We start from the raw sequence: 17804 nt of genomic DNA, 5'->3' as shown, positions 1-17804 counted from the left end.
GAGTCACGCCCACCTCATGACCCACTCCCACCTCATGCGTCACGCCCCCCTCGTGAGTCACACCCACCTCATGAGCCACACCCACCTCATGCGCCACGCCCACCGCATGAGCCACGCCCACCTCTAGAAACATACTTTTTCTGAAGTCAACGGAGCTCAATTTCAAGTTTCGATTTCGATCTGAATCTCCATGACATGTTTCTTTCTGTGTCTTGTTTGAACACAATTTTCCTTATCAAGAAATAATTATTCATAATATGTCATGGGTACAACTGTGTACGTACAGAAGATTTTACAGACTGAAACAGACTATAATCGGCTGGTACTCTACCCATACATATGAAACACATTTCTTGATGTGAAAATTTGTCTTTTAATTAAGATATCCCTACCAGGAACATTTCACAAAGATTCAGATTGAAATCAAAACATCTGAATTAGAGCTCCCATAAAACCTTTTCAGTTTCTAAAGGTAAAGGTGATTCCGCCTGTTTCTTCATCCAAATAATATCTTCAGCAGTGCAGACACTTTTGGTTAGAGTTAAAGAGCTGGAGCTCAGCATGCAGTCATGAGTCGTATACATATGGAACCAGGTTAAACAAGGTGATAATAGGGTTAGGCAAGGCAACTAGGGAAAGCAGGTAGGAAGGCTGGCAGGTAAGAAGGCTGGCAGGCTGGCAGGCTGGCAGGCTGGTAGGCTGCAGGCAGAAGCTGGGACGTGGCAGAAATGAGAACATTGAGACTGCGTGAGACCAATAGGCTCCAATTGGGTCCAGAGGCAATGCAAATGACGGGAGAGGTGCCAGACTTATTGCAGTTTGCATTTGTCTGCCGATGCCAGAGGGTTTGTCATTAATATTATATAAGCCCTGTGACACTGTACCAGTGAAGGGATTAAGGGCTATAAAAAATAAAATTGAATTGAATTGAATTGAGACATTCACAAACCTATAAAAACAATTTAATTGAGCTCTCTTCTGGCTCATCTGTTCTACAGATGAGCAACACCCAGGATAGGCATATCGTGGGAATCGAGGGAAATGCAAACATTCAAAGGTGCCTTTTTAAGCTATCCCACAGTTAACCATGTTTATTTTTAATTTAGAAATTACTTCAACGTGACTCAACGTGAGCAGCACATGGACAGCAAAAGATACACATGTGAATATATGTTTTCAATGACTTCACATTCAGAACACCGCTGTTGGATTATCTTCTAGGAGTGTAAATTTCAACATACAAGTTAAACGTTTTTCCACCAGCCCATCCCATGTGATTTTATTCTTCCGTCACTTCAAAAGCCACTCACATGTGTGTGAATATTTAATTACACTATAATTATACTTAATTACACTTAAGTGGTTAACGAAGTTATCACATATATGTATGTATTCCATAAAGTCACAAGCTCTCGCATTTTGCAACATATTTACCTTCATAATATGCCAGTCAGATGAATAATAAGCCACATTATTCATCTGTGAATAATTTGGTAAAATGACTTATAGCATGTGAATGATTCTGTTTAAAGATGTTGCTGATTGACCCCATGGCTCTAATTTTAGGCACCTGCTACAAGGGCAGTTTGTGTTGTAGGCAATTTTTTTTGAAGACGTGTGTGTGTGTGTGTGTGTGTGTGTGTGTACACACACACACAAGAAAATGCAACATCACGGGCATCCTCGTGCGTACATCTCTGAAAAGGTGCATCTGGAAAGTTGACATGCCCTTAACCTTATCTACACCTTTGTTTACACCCCTACAGAAACTGTGGATATATACTGTATATACGACACGGCAGGGAGCCTGTGCCTCTATACAGCCTGCACTATCAAGAGAGTCCCTGCTCACCCAAACTAGTCTTTTAATATAGGCTTGTTTCGGTGTTGTTCACATTGAGTGTGCATCATCAAAATTATTCAAGAATAATTCCAGTCATTCTGCAGATAAACGCATGATAACAACAGACTTTGTTACTGGACTTCTGTGCTAGTCATGGATTGTCCATAACGAACACCATGTTTGAACATAAGGGTGCTCATAAGTGTACCTGGTACCAGAGTACCCTAGGCCGAAGATCAATGATCGATTTCGTGATCGTGTCAGCTGATCTGAGGCCCTATGTTTTGGACAGACCACCATCTGGTGGTGAGTTGGATCAGGGAATGGGGGAAGAGGCTGGACAGACCTGGTAAGCCCAAACGGGTAGTGCGGGTGAATTGGGAACGTCTGGAGGAGGCCCCCGTCCTAGAGATCTTCAACTCACACCTCCGGCGGAGCTTTTCTAGCATCCCTGTGGAGGTTGGGGGCATTGAGCCGGAGTGGGCGGTGTTCAAAGCCTCCATTGCTGAAGCTGCGGCGGTGAGCTGTGGCCTCAGGGTCTTAGGTTCCTCAAGGGGCGGTAACCCTCGGATACCGTGGTGGACACCCGTGGTCAGGGAAGCCGTCCGACTGAAGAAGGAGGCCTTCCGGGGTATGTTATCCCGGAGGACTCCTGACGCAGTTGCAGGGTACCGGCGGGCTCGAAGGGCTGCAGCCAATCTATGAGGCCTATTATACACAACTTATTCGGCTCTGATTGTTTTTGATTTCTTCTATAATTAAGATAGTAATTGTTCTATACCCTCACAAAAGACTACTTAATCATCATTAAGGACTTAATCATCATGCCAAAAGAGTTGAAGATCAGAAAAAAATTTTTATGGCGTCCGCCCGCAATCCAATACAACAATCCCGTCCGCCCACAATCCAACACAACAATCCCGTCCGCCCGCAATCCAACTCCCGCCCGCAATATCCAATAATGTTATAACTTATAACTTATTTAAGCAATATCACACGAGAGGGAGTGCTGTTGTAATGTATATCAGCACGGCTGTGATTCGGTCGTAGGCACGAGGCCGCAGGCCGAGTGCCGCAGATAATCACACCGTGCTGATATACAGTACAACAGCACGACCTCGAGTGTGATATTGCTTTTATACAACAGTGCTACGAGCACATTTTATTAGTTAACAGTAATAAGAAACAAGAGATTATGATTTGTTTGTTTAGTAATCATTTATTCGGCTCCGCCAACAAAAATAGTTCCGCAACTGAAGGGAGACTAGGCTGTTGCCAGGCAACACATATACAGTACATAAACATTCCTAGTTAGCTAATAACGGTTATTAGAACGCCCGTACAGCGGAGTGATTATGTCTGTGAAAAGTCCCAGTGCTGTTATACTGTATATCAGCACTATGGAATGTCTCGTTGTCCAATCAAATTGCTCGGTTGGGACCGGTCGGAACTAACTGTTGTATAAAATGTTATATCCTGTTATAATGTAAGCATTATACAATTCTACAGAGTCTCACTCCGGCCAAAAACCAAAAGTTCCACACATTGCTACCTGGTCTGTGGGAAACAACTGATGTCATAGGCCTACTTAAAAATCGCGTTAAAGGGAAAAAAAGCGGAATCAATTTGTGGCGCTCGTTGTTGAATCTGTGGCGCTGCGCCACACATTGGTCTATGTATGGGAAACACTGCAATGTGTATATACACAGATCATGAATCGTAATGTGCAAATGTGCCATATTGCTTTGCGGCGTTACCTTGATCCTTTCCTCTGGACGTTCTTTGTGCTCTGTTTACTTATGTTTTTTGTTCCCTGTCCTAGTGAGGCAAGGTTGAGGCCTTTGTGGCCTTGAGACATTAATGCATTTAATAAGAGGGAAAGTATACACTGGGATTATACCAAGAAGATCTATAAATCAGACATCTGGGTGGAACTCCCTTGGTCAAATATCACTTAAGGGTACCCTTTGAAATATCTTGTAATGGCTGATCAACATCACACCCGGTTGTGAAATAAGGACCGTTCCAAACCATGCCCTGGTCCCACTAGCCTTGGAGTGGATGTGGAAAATTAATGTATTGGAAATAATTAACTTTAAACAAATAGAACATTCTGGAAATGTACACGATGTCATTAAAAAATACTGAAAGGTACATTAGATAAGATTCAACCAATCTGTCTCACCTAGGCTATAAGCACATTTCTCACCTTCGAGTATTAGTCTATCTGACAGGACACGTTAAAAAAAACAATGCGATTAATTTCCCAGCATCAGCCAGGAAGGCTGGCTTTCATCCATTCTCCTTGAGCCGGTGGATAAAATATAGGGGCTTCGGCGGTTCAGTGAGTGCAGTGGCGGATTAAGGTTGACATTGGCCCCTAGGCCACTATTTGTGTTACTGGTCAAGTAATATAGGCTAGTGCCAAGTGTAAAAGCGTGCTAGGAATATTAAAAAGGCATTCACCGTGCATCTGCAAGCTACAGCTTTTAAGCTGTCTAACCCAAGAGGCAGGCCTAAAACATCTGCAGCAGTACAGAACACCCTGTTTTACTGAGGCAACATCACAACATCCTTACAGAGACACAAATCGAACCGCTGTGCAATACTCGAATAAACCAAAACAAACCAGCATCAGCACCGTGGGAAATATACGCAACCATTGCCTTTCTGCGGCTCTCCGATCCTTCATGTTCAGCCAAGCACGCAGCTGCGTTGCTCCAGTCGAATATAGCCTGCTGTGAGTGCAGACTAGAGATCACTGTCCCCAAATACCCCAAAACACAGTGCCTTTGATGGGGAATGAAGCAGCCATTATCTTGGCACAGTTTCACCACGTATAAACAGGGTTTTACCTATGTTGATGTTTGTGATGTGTTTCGGACGCAGCGCCATCTGCGTCTTTTTTTGACAGGTTTCAGGTCCAATTTTAATCCAGTATTTCCTAATATGTTCATCAATAATGTCCCAGCATGCATGATCCGAGCTCAAGGTAGCGGGATTTGCGGCCTCTGGTTCCCTCTCCGCAGCAACAGGTGAGGCCGTCATGGAGGAATTCGATGAGGCTTGGACATCACTGGGGTATTTCTTCGGGTGGCTGAAGACCTTTTGCCGCTAGCTGTCCAGTAGGAGTAGCCGTGACGTAGGCCTATTATATGGCAACAAATTTGAACTTTATGAACCTGGCTCTGAACCTGGCCACCTGACATGGCCCACACATCTAACCAAACAGCTGCTTAATTTTTTCATGTTTCTTGTTATGGGCCAATAGGGGAAAATTTATTTTTAATTTGAGTAGAATTGAAAATATTCTGGCCAATCCAGGGCACCTTGCACATGTGGGCCCCGAGGCTGCAGCTTATGTCAGACTGTGCGTAAACCCACTTAAGTATAGATGATTGTTAATGAGCCATGATCTTAACATTGTGGAGAAGGAACGCTATGTCGAGGAGTTACAGATAGTGTGGTAGGCTAATAACCATCAGGAACCATCATGGGATAAGGTTAGGGTTAGCAACCGCAACTGATAATTTGGATTTGCTCAATGTGCTGCGTCTAAACCAGGGTTCTGCAACCTTCAACTGGTCCCTCTCCCAACAAATAAAATTAATCTGGAGCCACATAACCGATTTGATCACCAAAATTTAAATAACACAGCATATAACGTTTTTTATTGAATTTTTTTATTGAATTTATATTTAGGCCTAATTGTACTTAGAAATTACCCGGGAGTTATTTATTCCTTGCTGTTTTCCTGTATTAATGTGTCTTGAAAATCAATAAACTAATTTACATTATCCTATCTAAGTTGCAATCGCAATTACAAGAAAACCTCACTTCTTTATGGGAATAACGCATGGCACTCAAACTCCCCCCTCCCGTCCTGCGACCTATAAATAGCCGAACTCGACCGGGCTGGAGTCACACAGTACACTGTTGGTTGTTTGGTGCGTGCACAGGTGAACGGATAACTGGTTCGACAATTCATCCACTGAATTGCAGTTGGTAAGGATATGTAATTTTATTGTTATTTATTTTAACGTTTAGACATTATTTAAATTTATTTGAGGCAATCAAGCAGATATATTGCGCGTATGTGTGGGTGAAAGAAATCATGTAACAATAATCATTTGTTTTATTTATCTCGTTGCTCAATACTGACAGAGCTGCAACTGCAAATTGCATGAAATTGTATGCAATATGGGACAATGTAAGAATATAAATTAACAGAATGTTAGCTCTTTTTTGTCGATCCACCAAGTTTAATTTGCAGTTCTAAAGAGCTCTCTCAGGTGCTTGGTCTGTGGCATTTTCTATACTCTTCTAGTACTCTTCCCAATTACTCGTCATTATGGTTGTGGTGTGTTAGTACTGCGCTTGGACCATGTCCCCATAACTCATGTTGTTAGTTGTGGTGTGTAAGTACTGAGCTTGGACCATGTCTCTATAACTCATGTTTGTTAGTGTGTTAGTACTGAGCTTGGACCATGTCCCAATAACCTGTGTTGTTTGTTAGTGTTACATGTCCCCATAACTCATGTAAGTTGGTGTGGTGTGTTAGAGCTAGTGCTTAGAGCAAGTCCCCATAACTTGTGTTGTTTGTTGTGGTGTATTAGTACTGAGCTTGGACCATGTCCCTATAACTCATGACTGAGCTCATAATATGTCTCCTTAACTCGTGGGGTTTGTTGTGGGTATGTTAGAACTAAGCTCAGAGCAAGTCCATGACTCATGTTATTTGTTAGTGTGTTAGGAGGACTATTTATGTACCCATAAATCATGTCGGTTTGTATGTTAGAATTTAAATGGGACGCGTCCCCATAACTCATGTTATTTGTTGCTGTGTTAGGACTGCGCTTCGATCCCACAAGGACCGCACTGTACACTTCACCTGGGTGCTTCTAACTTCATCACCATGGGAGAGGAGGACCCGTCTAGACCAGGGTTTGGCATCGCCGACTACGCTGTGTTCGCCGTCATGCTGCTGATCTCCATGGCAATAGGGCTCTTCCAGGCCCTGAAGAAGGGAAAGACAGAAGCCACGGCTGACGACTTCTTCACGGGAGGCCGGAAGATGCCGGCCATCCCGGTGGGCCTGTCCCTCTGTGCCAGCTTCATGTCTGCGGTGCAGGTGCTGGGGGTGCCCGCGGAGGCCATGCGCTACGGCTATAAGTTCCTCTACATGTGCCTGGGGCAGAGCATCAACTCCCTGCTCACAGCCCTGCTCTTCCTGCCCATCTTCTACAGGCTGGGCCTCACCAGCACCAACCAGGTAACCCGGATGACCAAGCATGTCAATCAAGATTACATTTACATTTACATTTAGGGCATTTAAGCAGACGCTTTTATCCAAATAGATTTTTACAATAATTACATTTGTCTAAAACAAGACAAGCAAGCAGTGTCCAATTAGCTCATACTGCTTGTTTATATGTGTCTTGTTTTCATATTCCGGTCTCACAAGTGCTTCAGAATGAAGCCACATTTAAACAAAACAATAAAAATGAAAATATAATAAATATAATATAATAAAAATAAAGCGCAAGCAGCCGTGCTTTTGAGATGAGATGAGATAAGGTAACACTATTGATTCCAGAATGCAAAATGTTATCTTTAATCTGGAGACACACCTGCAGCGCACACCTGCTAGTCATCAAAAGGGCCGGATGAGGAAGGAAGGAATGGACGTGTGATGGGCTGGTGTTGAAAGTGCGGTAATAATGCATAACCTCTGCCTCTCACAGTATCTCAGGTTGAGGTTTGGCCGAGCGACCCAGCTGCTGGGGAGCATCCAGTTTCTGATTGCGACTGTAAGTCAAACTCACACTCACGACTCATAGGGAGGATGCTATGCTATAGTTGGTTAGAATAATTATGTGTAGGCCTATATGTAATGTTTTTTAGACCTGTAGCTTTTTCAAAATCAAACGAAAGGCCTTCTATATATAATCATGAGGATAGATATATCGCAAATAGTGATGCCTCAAACTTTTATATTTCTGTAATTCCCTCAAAATGGAGCCTTTGTGCACTTGGACTATTCTGAAAGGCCTACAATCTATTCTGGGCAAAGTGTCGCATTCCAATCCTTTTAAAAACTCTTGTCTCTCCATTCCCAGCTGCTTTACACTGGAATAGTAATCTACGCTCCAGCTTTGATTCTTCACCAAGGTACGGAGAACTCTCTCTGCAAAATTCACTACTCGCACTACACACACTATACACTGCAAACACAGCTAAAGACACTACAAGACACTGAATGCACTACTTCACACACAACTTAGGAGCACACACACTGCTAAACACTATTAGACACTATTAGACTATTAGGCGTGCCGTCCATATGGGCAGGTGGGGCAGCGAACTACTTGAAAAAGCATGCTCCTCAGTAAATCATTGCTCCAAGTCTATTTTTAATAATGTGATTGTCACATTAACTATCTATATTTTCAGACTATTTTTGGTCTGTTGACATCACCTTTTGGATGATGGTGGTGATTCTAGTTGAGTTTAACATGTCATGCAATGTTGGGGCAGGGCAGCTCAACGGCCGCATTCCTCCGTATGTTTATTGCATAACCCTGCAGGCTGCAATAAGAATTGCAATCCGTGCTAGAAGACGCCTACATGGTCATAAAGTAGTCTGCCCCATGGTCATATTCTAGAATTGTTTTAACTGGAATTATTCCGCCAGTATCTTTTATAGTTTCTATATCAGATGCAGATATGGCGAGTGGTGTTGCAGCTGTGATTAACAGTGTTAAAATTGGAAGAGAAGTTAGCCATCAAACAACACGACAAGGGGATTTATAGACCACGACTGTGAATGATGTGAAGCCTATATATATATATATTATATATATAATACAATATTATATATGTATATAATATGTACATATTAAAAAAAACATATAAATTGTGGGTGTGGTCATGCGGCAGTAGTTTCTGCCCCACTGAAATTTAGGGTCACCGCACGCTACTGCCGCACACTAAACAAAAACAAGACACTACTTAACAATGACCTCACTACTCAACACACAACTGGACAGTACAAACACAATCATACACTCAAGTAAACATTAAACTCACGAATAAACACTGCACACACTGCAAAACACACGACTAGGCACTAAACAAACAACTTATCACATTACTTATCACATTACACTAAACTCACTACGAGACACTCAACACACTACTAGGCACTACAAACATAACCAAACCCTCAAGTAAACATTAAACTCACTACTAAACCTTACACACACTGCTCAACACACTTCTTAACACTAAGCACACTACTAGACAAGGGTGACTTTAGTGGGTGGGCCAGCTCCAAAGTCCTTCTTCTTTGCCAATTAGCCAGGCGCTGTACTAACCTCTTCTCCTGTGCATGCTGCACTCCATGCTGGCATGGAGTGCATGGTCCTGAGTCAGCACCATGTGAAGCGGTCCCCTGCAGCGGGCTCCAGGGAAGAGGGGTTCATCTAACCCTTCCTCTTCAGACGGTGACCTCTTCAGATGGTCTTTCAGCCTCTTCTTCTGACCATCTGCAGAACAAGGGCCACGTTTTAATCTGGTTGTACAAGATGCTCCTGGGCAGACCTTTAGCTGTTGTTTCATGATGGTCCCCTCTATGCTCCTGCAGTTGGTTCTGTGTAGGACCATTGAGGGTGGCAAACGTTCCTGCGAGGGCACTTTTAGGATGTGCTGGATGCGCTTAATGTAAAGGGAGTCAAGCTGGTCATCAACCGATATGGTCATTATCCTGAGAATATTAACGTGAATATTATTTGTGTTTTCTTTCAGCTACCGGGCTCAATATGTGGGTGTCTCTATTTTCCACCGGAATCATATGCACTGTGTACACCACCGTGGTAAGGTTAACTGCTTTCTTGATATTACTCCTCATTTACACTTGACTTGTTGCTTTGCTTGTCAACTTGTCTGTCTGTCCTTCTGACTGTCTGTCTGTCAATCTATGAAACTGAATGTCTGTCTGTCAGTTATATGATATTCTCCAAGATAAGATAAGCAAAGATATCAAACAAAAAATATATAAGCAAGACTCAGTATATTCAGCACGCTCAAGAGATATCAAACATTCAATCACGCCAGAACATCATAGTATATTCTGCCTACATCGCAGAAAGTAACAGCTTACATCCTCTTCAGATGTGTCCTAAACATTGATTTGTAAGCTTTGGCAAACGAGGCTGACACCAATGGGTGTATTCGAGTATCTGGTCTCAACACACACACACATGCACACACACACACGCACACGCACACACACACACACACACACACACACACACACACACACACACACACACACACACACACACACAGACCACATTATGGTCTGTCATTTTCTATCACACCATCTGTCTGACTGATGGATAACTAACTGTATGTGTGTGTGTGTGTGTGTGTGTGTGTGTGTGTGTCACAGGGGGGTATGAAGGCGGTGATCTGGACAGACGTGTTCCAGATCCTGGTGATGCTGTCGGGGTTCCTGGCCATCTTCATCCACGGCACGGTGCTGGTGGGGGGGCCCGCCCGCGTCCTGGAGATCGCCTACAACGGGTCCCGCCTCAACTTCAACGAGTAATGAACCCATGGTCTCATGCTTTTTACCACTGAGTTCTCCAGCACTCATCGGCTTCCAGGGATTCACAGTGATGGATGTTTGGGTCACAACATGCTCTAAGTGTTGACTTAACAGTTAATATTTACATACACGCTCTGTGGGAGTGTGTGTGGATCATCTCTGGTTTAAGCAGCCACCCCTGGCCAAGTCTGATTGAAGTCTGGGGCTGGGTGCGTCTGCACACCTGTCGCACATTGAGTATTCAGTGTGCACAGATTACGCCATCCATCTCCACACACATTCTGGGAGATCTCCTGCATGGCATTGGAGCATCCTTGCCGTATTCATTACATGCAAAACTAAACCATATTTAACATCACCACCCTGCTTACTTGTTTGAAGGAGCCAGAGAAAAGACACATAGGTGGAGTATGGCAGCCACCTAGGTGGCGAGTAGTAACAGACATTGCTAGACGCTCCAATTTCTTATTATTATTGTGATAATGATATTGATGATGTTGATGATGAATATGATGATGATTTTGATAATTATGTCAACCAAAAATGCTTGCCAACTTATCTTTGAATTTGCATCTATCCGTCTACAATGGGATCCCGTGTGCCGACATCATATGACAACATATTTTATATTGTCATCTTTCAGTTTTGACCCGGACCTGCGGAAGCGCTACAGCTTCTGGAGCCTGAGTGTTGGGGGGGCCCTGGTGTGGCTCTCCATGTACGGGGTCAACCAAGCCCAGGTGCAGCGCTTCATCTCCTGCAGGACCGAGCGCCAGGCCCAATGGTGGGTTCCCATGTGTTCATGTGGGGCCAGGGAAGCCCTAGACAGTAGCTGGGATTAGAGGGCTGTACACATAAAATGTACTTTTTTGACTAAATGTACTTATTTGGCAGAGAGATGTTTAGCTCATTCCAGATAGCATTTATATACTTGGATGGGGGGGGGGGGGGCTTCCAGGCGAAATGAACTGGGTTCAATCAACAAGGTCTGCCCCCTAACCTCTAGGCAACCTTCTGCCTGCTTGTAAATGACTTCACTACCACAAGTCAATACAAGGAGCTGGAGGTCATGTGGGTCGGTGTATAGTGATACTACTAGTTTACTTAAGTGTGGTGATAGTGATGGTAAATAAAAGTGTTTGCTCTTGCCTAGGTCTTTGTTCGTGAACCAGATTGGCTTGTGCCTGGTTGTGGGAAGTGCAGCTACGTGTGGCATTGTCATGTTTGCTTACTATAGCAACTGTGACCCCCTGCTGTCCGGAAAGATCTCCTCTGCTGACCAGGTGAGGAAACACAGTCTGAAGTTGACACCAATGCATCGCTTGGCCCAAGTTAGAATAGGGACAGAACTATCATCAGCAATTTATTGTTTAATTACGTAATACAACTATTTAGTACCGCAGAATGTTTTAGAATTGAGTCCAGCTATTCTAATAATCCAACAGAGCTGAAGATATTCCCTTTTCCGGGACTTCACAGCGGTTAGCAAGGAGAAAACTAAGATGACAGCATGTCAAATAAAGTATTAGCCTTAGCTTTTATCTTGGATATAAGAAATGGTCAAGAAATTTGTTTTTGTAATATTGGTAAATTGTTTGTGTGTGTGTTTTCTTGAATAGTACATGCCGTATTTCGTGCTGGAGATATTCGAGAGCTATCCGGGGTTCCCAGGCTTGTTCCTGGCCTGTGCATACAGCGGCACGCTAAGGTACTGGTTACTCACGATTCAAGATACAAGCGTAAGGAGTAGAAAGATAAAATGTGGCGCGTTCTGACAGCAAAACGAAACTAGGAAACAACTGACAAACAAAGGACAAGGTTACACAGTCGTAATCTGCTCTAACAGGGCCGATAACAAGAACAAAGACCAAGGAGGAGTCAATTTAACATCAGCATCACATGAATACATACAATTATACATAAAAAAAGTTAAATAAGCCTAAACATGAACATGAGCAGTACAAAGGTGGAGCGATGTAAAACAATGGACAGGGGGGATTTAAGTGCAGTGTAAATCAGTATAATTCTTATCATTAACAATGAAAACATTTTGAAAGGAAAGAAGTCAATCATGACAAGTTCCCCTAATCAATGTCTGCCATATTGTCAATATGTCTTCAGTCGTTAATCACTTCCTCCCCGGGATCATTAAGTTATCTGCTTCTAATGGTGTGAAACGCGTGCCCGGCTCCACAGCACAGCTTCCACCAGCATCAACGCCATGGCAGCCGTAACCATGGAGGACCTGCTGAAGCCCCACCTCCACAACCTCCCCGAGAAGAAGCTGATCCTCATCTCCAAAGCCCTGTGTAGGTCCCACCTGGCTCCTGGGCATTACCGTAATACCAATGTTCTCCTGAGCATCACCATATTAACTGTTTACTATTCACTACAATTTAGCTAAGTTCTAAGTGGTTGGCTTCTAAAGCTTCTGATAGCTGATAAGCTATCATAAGCTATCTAATAAGCTTCTGATAGCTTCAGATAAATAAAAAAAAAAAATCTTCTTGTTCCTGTGGCTATTTAGTAATACTCCCCAACATTCATTTCAAACTTGAGGACATAATTGAGATATGTTTGTGTGTCTGTGTGTGTTGTGTTCTCAGCGTTTTTCTTTGGGTCTTTGTGTATCATCGTGGCTGCTCTCTCCTCCCTGCTGGACTGGGGTGTTCTTCAGGTATAGATCCATTGATTAAAAAAATTATGGATCGAGTGACCAGTGTCTTATCTTAGTGACAAGGCGTTGTCTGAGATAGTTTATCAACGCTATGACTTTATTTTATAGCTTTGATAACTAGCCTAATTGTAGTTCGATAAGACGGTAGTTTATTATCCCCAGACGGGAAATAGACGAAAATAGATAGCACCTCAGTGAGATACTTCCATTTAGGGATGAAACGGTTACCGGTTTCACCATAAACCTCAGTCAAATTCCCAAAGGTAATTATTAATGTGTCAAATTTAATTAGCATTAACACTGGTATAATAATTTAAGCACTGTTTACCGTTAAACCAGTAACCTTTCATGCCTCGTCAACGTCAACCAAAGTTAGCAGCAGTGTCCCGGATGCAGGCGCAGCATGCACTGCGAGTCAGTTTTGCATTCATTGACCGAAGGCAGTTGAGGCACTCCAGAGATTTTTCAGCCTTGGAAAAAGCCCTCTTACCTGTAATGTGCACAAAGTGCAGCTATGTCAAGGCCACATGGTGCCTTTCGAGGGCTAGTTACCCCTTCCGCTTATCCCTACCCCTCAATGAAACGACTTTTGTGACAGCACTTCCCCTACGTGTGAAAATGCAAAATCAAGGGGTAGGGCTAAGGGGTGAATAGCGATTAGGCCTTAATGTCCGGGTGAAGCCCTCCTCGGCCCAAAAGGAAGAATTAAACGAGTGCAAACCGTCATGGCAGCCAGACGTCTTTGTCTAGGATGGATGGAGCTGTAATGTGGTGTGTTATCCCCTGCTCCCCAGGGGTCCTTCACTGTCATGGGCGTGGTCAGCGGCCCGCTGCTCGGAGCCTTCACCCTGGGCATATTCTTCCCCTGGGCCAACCAAGTAGTGAGTATCACACACAGTCCTCATAAGGCTCATTAGAACACAAAAATCAATATAATCGTCACTGTGTTTAAAATAATGGTCCACTTTTATTGATGATAGTGTTGAATGATGATGATGAAGGTTTCAACAATCGATTCATGTTCATTGAGAAATTACCGCAGACACACATGCACTCACGCATGCACGTGCGCGCAAGGGATGGTATTTGGACTAGGGTTTGTATTATGATAAGGGTTTGATTTAGGGTTAGTTCAAGAATTGGGATTAGTATTATAGTATTTGCGTTAGTATAAGTGTTAGGATTATTATAAGGGTTAGTATTAGTGTTAGGATTTGTATAAGAATAATGGTATGTTTTAAAATGGTGTTAGTATTAAGATTAGGAGATGAGGTTTAGTATAAGGATGACGGTTAATGTAAGTAATAGTAATAGGGTAAGTGTTAATTACAGGGCTAGGGTTAGGCTCTTAACTTCATGACACACTGGTTCAATCGCTCTGTCCTGCTTGGATCCAGGGCGTTTTATCTGTTTGGGTCATTGTTAGTGGATATTAGTATTAATAAAAGTATAAGGATGGTTGGTCTAGTCCCTCTGTCCTTCCTGTGCCCCAGGGTGTTCTGTGTGGCGTGGCAGCAGGGTTCAGTGTGTCTCTGTGGCTGGCCATCGGCTCAACTCTCTACCCACCCAGCCCTGAGATCATGGGGGTCCTGCCCATCCTTGGAGGGAACTGTTCACCCAACAACAACTCTCTCTCCAGCAGCCTGGTCACAGAGAGACCCTCCTCCATTGTACATCTTCATCCAGATGAACATGAGTAAGGCCCATGTCACCTCAGACTGAAATGTTTCATAAGGCTCAGTTTAGCACAGGGGGCTATGGGTTATGGTGTTTAGATGACAAATAACATCAGATAAGGATCGGGATTTCTACCTGCTTACTGTAAATGCACTGATTAAAAAGAGATAATGACTTCAAAGATCAGTTTTATAATCAAAATACATTTGAGGCTTTTTGATTTCGAAACAAACAAGGGTTTTTTTTTTAATTCTGAGGTGATTACGAGGAGAGATCAAGGGCAGAAGTAGTTGATAATAATTATGCCAGACCTCTGAAGAATAAGTCCCGCCTCCGAGGCTTCCGGTTCCCTCGGTCAAATGTCTATGGGAAATAACATGGGGTTTTTGAATGATCGTACATAACAAACATTTGGTGCCGTTAAAGTAGCATTAATAATCGTTTACTTCTTTAACGGCACCGACAATCCAAAAACAGTCGAAACTAGATGGAAAATGTGTGTAGTTCAAAACGTGACGCAGCTTTTACTTCTCCGCCACCTACAGTTTGTTATGTACGTCATTCAAAAACCCCATGTTATTTCCCATAGAAATTCTATTGAAAATGCCAGTGATGAGTAAGAAGTAATGTTATTCACCTGCTCTACCACTAGAGGGCTCCATAACTTCTACTACATGTCCTACCTCTACTTTGGCGCAATGGCAACCAGCACGGTCATCCTGGTCGGGCTGTTTGTTAGTTGTGTAACAGGTGAGCAGATTGCTGTAATTACATCAACTCAATATGCTTTATCTGTTAAAACCATACTTTAATCCCTTTTGATATACTTAAATACTTGCATGTATTGTTATTTTTTACATAATTTTTTTCTTTGCTGAATGTCTCTAGTTTTGCACTAATTCTCAAAATCAAATGTTCTAGTTTTATACCTCGTCAGTCTCAAGACAAACTAAAAACCAGGCAATGGGATGAGGTTTGTGAACATACAGATTAAAATAACCATGGTTTCCATTCTTTCCAATGCAGGAGCCACTAAGAGGAACACGATAGGACCTGGGTTGTTATGGTGGGACCTGCATAAGTTAAAACTGGTAGATTAACCTATTTCCCTCCTGCGTGTTGAAAATATCCATGATTTCCAGTGGACCTGTGCTCTGCTCACACACAGGGTCTGTTCTTTACTCAGGGGGACTCGGACAGCCCACACCCTCAGATGATCCCTCTGAATGCGGGGCACAGGAAGGGTTCCAGCCGCGGGGAAAAGAATGATGTGGGAATTATAGAGTTACAGGAGGACCAGAATAACAAGAGATGGAAGCTATTTGGTTACAAGAGTCGTTTCCGTTCATAACACAGAAGTTACTCACACGATAAGGCTGTTTCCTGATGTGGTGACACCTAGGGTAAAATGGACATTATCCTTTTGTTATTGTTTCAGCAACTGTTTGGCTGCAACTATTGCATGTTGTTAAGGTACTGTTGACAATTAAGATGCAGTAACTGTTATGTACTGTTTTATATTTAATTGTTTTTTGCTAATCTTTTAGCAGTTAAGTGTAAATATTTTGTAGATTTCTATATAAAATGTTAATGCATGACACAAGGAGAGCTTTGAAAGTCAACTATTTACAAAAAAATGTATGACGTTTGAACTAGGCCTACTTTCTCGAAAGTAATTTCTCTGGAATGTTCCCATATCTTCACCTGTTCATACCTTTGTCTCCTGCTGCTGATAGATGGTGGTAGAACCTGACAATGATAGAATTGTTCTCTGATGAGAACCTGGAATAAAGTGTGGATATAGAATTGAGTTCTGTATTCTCTTTCAATTCATTAATTTACCAGTTTTTCAAGGCAGTTTATATAAGGGTGTTTGAAATTAATCGACACATAACCCTCACATCCTATAACTGATATTTTTTTAATATATATAATTAATGCTGGCCTGCCCGTTCCTCTTTTTTTTTTACAAGAACTTCCCGCTGCAGGGAATGTCCCATGACTATGACACAAAATCCAAGGACATTACCCTGTTTTTTAATTGTGAAGAACTCCCGCCTACTGACTGGGAGGGGCTCAATCTTACATACTGCAACTTTAAATTAGTAAGCAGCTCTAGGAAGTAAGTAAGACAGGCGTAGCAATATTGTTACCTTTGGTTTAGCCTGACCCTGCCCAATGTTAAAATGCAACACAACCGAGGAGGACTATTTATTTGGTTCTCAATTTATTACTCTTCTCGGTAAAAAGAAATATTTCAACACATCCTATAACATTGCATCGTTTGAAGACTTAACAGGCATCTCTTCGATGTGGAACGGTGCTCTATGCACACTTTAACACCAATGATGGTGCACACCAGTCCCGCAAAGCTCTCCTTTCTTTCCGGCTGCCCATCACCAGTCTTCTGCGGCCCGGTTCGAGTCCTCCTCCGCCACCGCACAGTCCAGGTGCTGCACCCCGGGCAGGGCCAAGTCTCTCTCGTTCAGCTTCTCCAGGAACGAGGAAAGCAGACGTTTATTCAGGTGGTCCGTCTGTGTCCTTTGCACCTCCTCCTTTGTCAGATTTGAATCAGTTTCATCTTCTTCTTCTTCTTCTTCTTCCTCCCCCGTCTCGGTAAGGGGCCCAGGGGCCGCTGGTAGCTCCTCGGACCGGTGGTGATTGAAGGACACGCCGTTCGCCGGATCTTCCTCCGCGGTCTCCCGTGTCGGCCGCGCCTCGGAGTCCACGGTACATTCAGCCTCCATTCGTGATGCTAAAGATGTTTGCAGGGCGGCATTCCTCAGCTCTTTCAGTCGTTTATGGTCCAGGTCGCTGCGAAGAGGTTCATTTTCCGCCGTGTTGTGGTGGGGAGGCTGACTTGCTTGCTCCATAATGTCCTGCGTCATGAGCACCGACTGCGGAACATCGTCCCCTAGTGGATAAGTAGCCAAGTGTCGGCCAGACGACCGACCCATGACTTCACCGGCATCACCCCACCGCACACGCAATTTGAT

The 17804-nt window shown here is 43.3% G+C and overlaps 1 protein-coding gene across 1 annotated transcript; it reads left to right on the top strand.

The window, feature by feature from the left end:
- Window positions 1-6758: 6758 nt before the first annotated feature.
- On the top strand, window positions 6759-16159 carry slc5a5 (solute carrier family 5 member 5; the record flags this gene model as incomplete). Its single annotated transcript, XM_084472916.1, has 15 exons — window positions 6759-7115; window positions 7588-7653; window positions 7963-8014; window positions 9650-9717; window positions 10296-10450; window positions 11098-11238; window positions 11608-11737; window positions 12074-12162; window positions 12651-12763; window positions 13061-13131; window positions 13926-14012; window positions 14625-14827; window positions 15461-15558; window positions 15835-15899; window positions 15995-16159. 15 exons carry the CDS (start codon window positions 6759-6761, stop codon window positions 16157-16159), a joined length of 1860 nt encoding a protein of 619 aa, XP_084329042.1.
- Between the last annotated feature and the right edge of the window lie 1645 nt (window positions 16160-17804).

Source organism: Micromesistius poutassou (genome assembly GCF_964030765.1).
Source record: "Micromesistius poutassou genome assembly, chromosome: 9".
NCBI classification, from domain to species: domain Eukaryota; kingdom Metazoa; phylum Chordata; class Actinopteri; order Gadiformes; family Gadidae; genus Micromesistius; species Micromesistius poutassou.
This window is presented reverse-complemented; position numbering and strand designations above follow the sequence as displayed.